The following is a 6,000-nucleotide window of genomic DNA, read 5'->3' on the forward strand; positions in this document are numbered from 1 at the left end:
ATTAAATACACGATAAGATTGCTTAAATATAGTTTTCCTATTCCACAGTTTTATGAGTCTATACTGTAGTTCTGAGAAGAAGAGGATAAAGGATATATAATGTATACCACTGAAAACTAGTTATTTATTGAGTAATACACTTCAAAAAATTATCCTTAAATATTTTCAATAAAATTTATATTTCTCAACTTAAAGGTGCTTTTTATTTCAGGAGGGGCATACCCAATTCACAACTGTACCCTTCAAACCTTTATCTGCTCAATAATATGGCCTGAAAAGTGTTCTATTCTGTTTCCTTGTTTTGTTTTTGTTTCCAGAAGAAATCCCGAAGTTAAAAAAAAATCAACTTTTACAAATAAAAACATGGATAAAGCTTTCATTCTTGATTAGCCAATGATTTCAAGGATACCTTTGTAAACCTTTGTATATCGGACGAACGAAGTTCTTTTGAAAAGGGAAAACAAAAAAATTGAGTTTTTGCAACAAACTCACATTTTCTAACCCCTATAGCTTCGCAAACTGATGGTGTAAACCTTTGATATTTCAAACTTAGACTATTTGATCTAACAGAAATAATAGTTTGAAATATCAAAGGTCTAGGAGAATGGGTTGCTAAGTTATAGGAATTAGAAAGTCAGAGTTTGTTGCAAATACTCATTTCCTTTACTGAAAAACTTATTTACCTGGTTCGCGACCAAGCGTCCAGCCTGTAAACCTAGTCTTTGATGTGGATTATGAATCAGAACCTAAAACATTTTATTTTTCATTTTAGGCGCAGGATGATGGTAGATAGATAAGGCAAATATGCAATTTTGCAAGCGCATAACTCAGACTGTTCTCTTTTTGTATCAAAATGAGAACCAAATTTCGGTGTGCTATAAGATAAACCTTTTAACTTTTCCTATTATTCTGTTTTGATTCAAGTGCATTGTTGAAACCCATCTTTGAAAGATCCAGATTTGAAACCTAAATAAAAAATAACCAATGCTATCAGATTTAAAGATTAAAAAGAGAATCGCTTGGCAGAGTGGTTGGGAAGGTAGAGCAATTTGTCATTTTTCTCCAATACCTTCCTACCCTACCTTCTTAGCTGTAGTAGCTGCTGTAAGACAAGATTGCTCCGTTTTATATTATTATATTCTCCAATACCTTCCTATACCCTACCTTCTCAGCTGTAGTAGCTGCTGAAAGACAAGATTGCTCTGTATTATATTATATTCTCCAATACCTTCCTACCTTACCTTCTCAGCTGTAGGAGCTGTTGAAAGATAAGATTGCTCTGTATTATATTAATATATTCTCTAATACCTTCCTACCCTACCTTCTCAGCTGTAGTAGCTGCTGTAAGACAAGATTGCTCTGTATTATATTAATATATTCTCCAATACTTTCCTACCCTACCTTCTCAGCTGTAGTGGCTGCTGAAAGACGATTCCTCTGTATTTTATCAATATATTCTCCGATACCTTCCTAACCTACCTTCTCAGCTGTAGTAGCTGCTGAAAGAAAAGATTGCTCTGTATTATATTAATATATTCTCCAATACCTTCCTACCCTACCTTCTCAGCTGTAGTGGCTGCTGAAAGACGATTCCTCTGTATTTTATCATTATATTCTCCGATACCTTCCTAACCTACCTTCTCAGCTGTAGTAGCTGCTGAAAGACAAGATTGCTCTGTATTATATTAATATATTCTCCAATACCTTCCTACCCTACCTTCTCAGCTGTAGTAGCTGCTGAAAGACAAGATTGCTCTGTATTATATTAATATATTCTCCGATACCTTCCTAACCTACCTTCTCAGCTGTAGTAGCTGCTGTTAGACAAGATTGCTCTGTATTATATTATTATATTCTCCAATACCTTCTTAGCAGTAGTAGCTGCTGTAAGACAAGATTGCTCTGTATTATATTAATATATTCTCCAATACCTTCTTAGCTGTAGTAGCTGCTGTAAGACAAGATTGCTCTGTATTATATTTTATTCTCCAATACCTTCCTACCCTACCTTCTCAGCTGTAGGAGCTGGTGTAAGACAAGATTGCTCCGTTTTATATTAATATATTCTCCAATACCTTCCTACCCTACCTTCTCAGCTGTAGTAGCTGCTGTAAGACAAGGATGCTCTCCATCATATTCTCCAATACCTTCCCACCCTACCTTCTCAGCTGTAGTAGCTGCTGTAAGACAAGGATGCTCTCCATCATATTCTCCAATACAGACCCTTCCCACCAACATCTTCTGATTGAAGTTCAAGGTAAACACCGGGAGCAACATTTTATCTGAAATATTGATAATCTTGCAATGCAAAAATTTAGCCCATTTTTCTTCAGCTATAAAATTAACATTATTGGGTTTCTTCCAATTTGCCAATTTGTGGTATTTTTTGCGCGTTATTGAGCTAAACTTCAAACATTTTCATAATTATAAACCGATTGCAAGAACAGTACCTTATAATCAGACCCTGTCGACATAATTATTGCATAGCCATTCACAATTCCTCGAAATAGTTAGAAACTCGTAATTGTGTTCTACTTTATTTCTCACATATTTTCAAAATAAAAGTTTTTCTTTTTTCTAAAAAATTTACAAGGCGCCTGCAAATTTGTTCAGAAGAGAACCATTATTTCGGTATCTACAGAGTGTCCCAAAAAACATGGAAATTGAGAAACGGCTTGAATTTCATCTCTGATTTCCAATGATTGAAAAAGGACATAAAGGGCATAAAAAAGGCTGAAAGTCTTGTGAGGTTTCCAAAATGTGGTCTACCTTCTTGTATCTTTAAAATTGACGGAGATAATATGGATTTTATCAGTTTTCGGTGTTAAAATGTTTTTATTGTGATACTACAAAAATATATTTACGAAATAATCCCGCATGGAACCAAGACGATAAAGAAGTCGTCATTTAATTCCCATGTTTATTGGGACACCCTGTACGTGAATATCTTTTCCTTGTCAAATTATGTGTGTAAAAAATTTATTTGAATGCATATAGTAGTTATAATTGAAGACAATCCAAAGAAAGCTTCGCCGCAGAATTTCTTCTATAGTTCTAAAAGTATAATTGGCTCTCTTTTTGATAATTCTTATATTATGTTTTCATCTTCAGAACTAAGTCTGAAAAAGAACAGCATTTTAATCTTTGAACTTCAGTGTTTGATTGAAGTGCAATTTTTTATTTTAGATCAGTTTCATGACGGAAATTGATCTTTCTTGAAGCTCCTAAGATATAACAAACGAAAAAATTGGGAAATTTTGGACACACACTTCTTAAAACATACAATTAATCAATCTATTCTACTCCACACATTAGTATAATTGTGGGATCCGGATCAAGGAATCAAAAATGACCGAAGATCCGGATCCTAAGCACTGAGCCTAAGGATATCTCGCAAATGTTAACACTGTTAGTAATTTCTAAATTTCTAAACTACCAACAGTTATCATTAAGGGTTCTTCATACTTGTCTGCAATCAAGAATATTCAATTTCTGATTTAAAAATTAATCAAATTTTGAACTTCTTTAAAAATTTGTACGTATTAATGATAAACTTTGGTGTTGACGTTCTAAGGACTGGAGAATTGTAATTTTAAGTAACCTTCCAGGAAAAAAATGGGCACTCACGATTCACAATAGCAATGTTCAAACCGTTATCTAATATGTATCCCGATTCACAAAAGTACGTTTACACCGTTATCTAATCAACATCCTGATTCACAATAGCGACGTTTACACCGTTATCTAATCAACATCCTGATTCACAATAGTAACGTTTACACCGTTATCTAATCAACATCCCGATTCACAATAGTAACGTTTAAACCGTTGTCTAATCAACATCCCGATTCACAATAGCAGCGTTTAAACCGTTGTCTAGTCAACATCCCGATTCACAATAGCAGCGTTTAAACCGTTGTCTAATCAACATCCTGATTTACAATAGTAACGTTTAAACTGTTCTCTAATCAACATCCCAATTCACAATAGTAACGTTTAAACCTTTCTCTAATCAACATCCTGATTCACAATAGTAACATTTAAACAGTTATCTAATCAACATCCTGATTCACAATATTAACATTTAAACTGTTATCTAATCAACATCTCGATTCACAATAGCAACGTTTAAACCATTATTTAATCAACATCCCGATTCACAATAGTAACATTTAAACAGTTATCTAATCAAATCCTGATTCATAATAGTAACGTTTCAACCGTTCTCTAATCAACATCCCTATTCACAATAGTAACGTTTAAACTGTTATCTAATCAACATCCCGATTCATAATAGTAACGTTTACACCGTTAAACATCCTGATTCACAATAGTAATGTTTAAACTGTTATCTAATATGTATCCCGATTCATAATAGTAACGTTTAAACCGTTCTCTAATCAACATCCCTATTCACAATAGTAACGTTTAAACTGTTATCTAATCAATATCCCGCTTCATAATAGTAACGTTTAAACTGTTATCTAATCAACATCCCTATTCACAATAGTAACGTTTAAACTGTTATCTAATCAACATCCTGCTTCATAATAGTAACGTTTACACCGTTATCTAATCAACACCCTGATTCACAATTGTAACGTTTAAACTGTTCTCTAATCAACATCCCTATTCATAATAGTAACGTTTAAACCGTTCTCTAATCAACATCCTGATTCACAATAGTAATGTTTAAACTGTTATCTAATCAACATTCCGATTCATAATAGTAACGTTTACATTGTTATCTTATTAACATCCCGATTCATAATAGTAACGTTTACGCCATTATCTAATCAACATCCCGATTCATAATAGCAACGTTTAAACCGTTCTCTAATCAACATCCTGATTCACAATAGTAACGTTTAAACTGTTCTCTAATCAACATCCTGATTCACAATAGTAACGTTTAAACTGTTCTCAAATCAACATCCCTATCCACAATAGTAACGTTTAAACAGTTATCTAATCAACATCCTGATTCACAATAGTAACATTTAAACTGTTATCTAATCAACATTCCGATTCATAATAGTAACGTTTACACCGTAATCTAATCAACATCCCGATTCATAATAGTAACGTTTAAACCGTTCTCTAATCAACATCCTGATTCACAATAGTAATGTTTAAACTGTTATCTAATCAACATCCCGATTCATAATAGTAACGTTTACTCCATTATCTAATCAACATCCCGATTCATAATAGCAACGTTTAAACCGTTCTCTAATTAACATCCTGATTCACAATAGTAACGTTTAAACCGTTCTCTAATCAACATCCCTATTCACAATAGTAACGTTTAAACTGTTATCTAATCAACATCCCACTTCATAATAGTAACGTTTACACCGTTATCAATCATTATCCCGATTCATAATAGTAACGTTTAAACCGTTCTCTAATCAACATCCTGATTCACAATAGTAACGTTTAAACTGTTCTCTAATCAACATCCCTATTCACAATAGTAACGTTTAAACAGTTATCTAATCAACATCCTGATTCACAATAGTAACGTTTAAACTGTTATCTAATCAACATCCTGATTCATAATAGTAACGTTTACACCGTTATCTAATCAACATCCCGATTCATAATAGTAACGTTTAAACCGTTCTCTAATCAACATCCTGATTCACAATAGTAACGTTTAAACTGTTATCTAATCAACATCCCGATTCATAATAGTAACGTTTACACCGTTATCTAATCAACATCCTGATTCACAATAGTAACGTTTCAACTGTTCTCTTATCAACATCCTATTTACAATAGTAACATTTAAACAGTTATCTAATTAACAATGTGAACGTATTTTTCTAGCTTATCCTAGTATTTACTTATGAATGTCTTAAAATGTCGTAAAACAGCAACTCGTAAATATTCTTTCGAGAGCAGCGCCATACATGGACGGGCAAAGGGAAACAAGGAAAAGAGAAACTGCGGACGCGCAGAGGGAGAAAAAAGATGAACATTTGAAATTATTGACTA

General features: G+C 33.2%; 1 protein-coding gene across 4 annotated transcripts in view; it reads right to left on the bottom strand.

Annotated features, from left to right (window-relative positions):
• The window catches only part of LOC111708034 (Bardet-Biedl syndrome 2 protein homolog), a 31,333-nt gene extending 29,023 nt beyond the window's left edge, over positions 1-2,310 (bottom strand). For 2 of the 4 annotated variants that reach the window (XM_023481277.1, XM_023481276.1), the window contains exons 1-2: positions 2,089-2,310; positions 684-746 (exon numbers count right to left, since the gene is read on the bottom strand). In XM_023481277.1, the coding sequence (XP_023337045.1) occupies positions 684-746; positions 2,089-2,277 (252 nt within the window). In that variant the 5' untranslated portion in view covers positions 2,278-2,310. The remainder of the gene's footprint in view (positions 1-683; positions 747-2,088) is intronic. The other 2 variants (XM_023481278.1, XM_023481279.1) reach the window with 2 other exon arrangements.
• Positions 2,311-6,000: the final 3,690 nt, after the last annotated feature.

Source organism: Eurytemora carolleeae, unplaced genomic scaffold (genome assembly GCF_000591075.1).
Source record: "Eurytemora carolleeae unplaced genomic scaffold, Eaff_2.0 scaffold5, whole genome shotgun sequence".
NCBI classification, from domain to species: Eukaryota; Metazoa; Arthropoda; class Copepoda; order Calanoida; family Temoridae; genus Eurytemora; species Eurytemora carolleeae.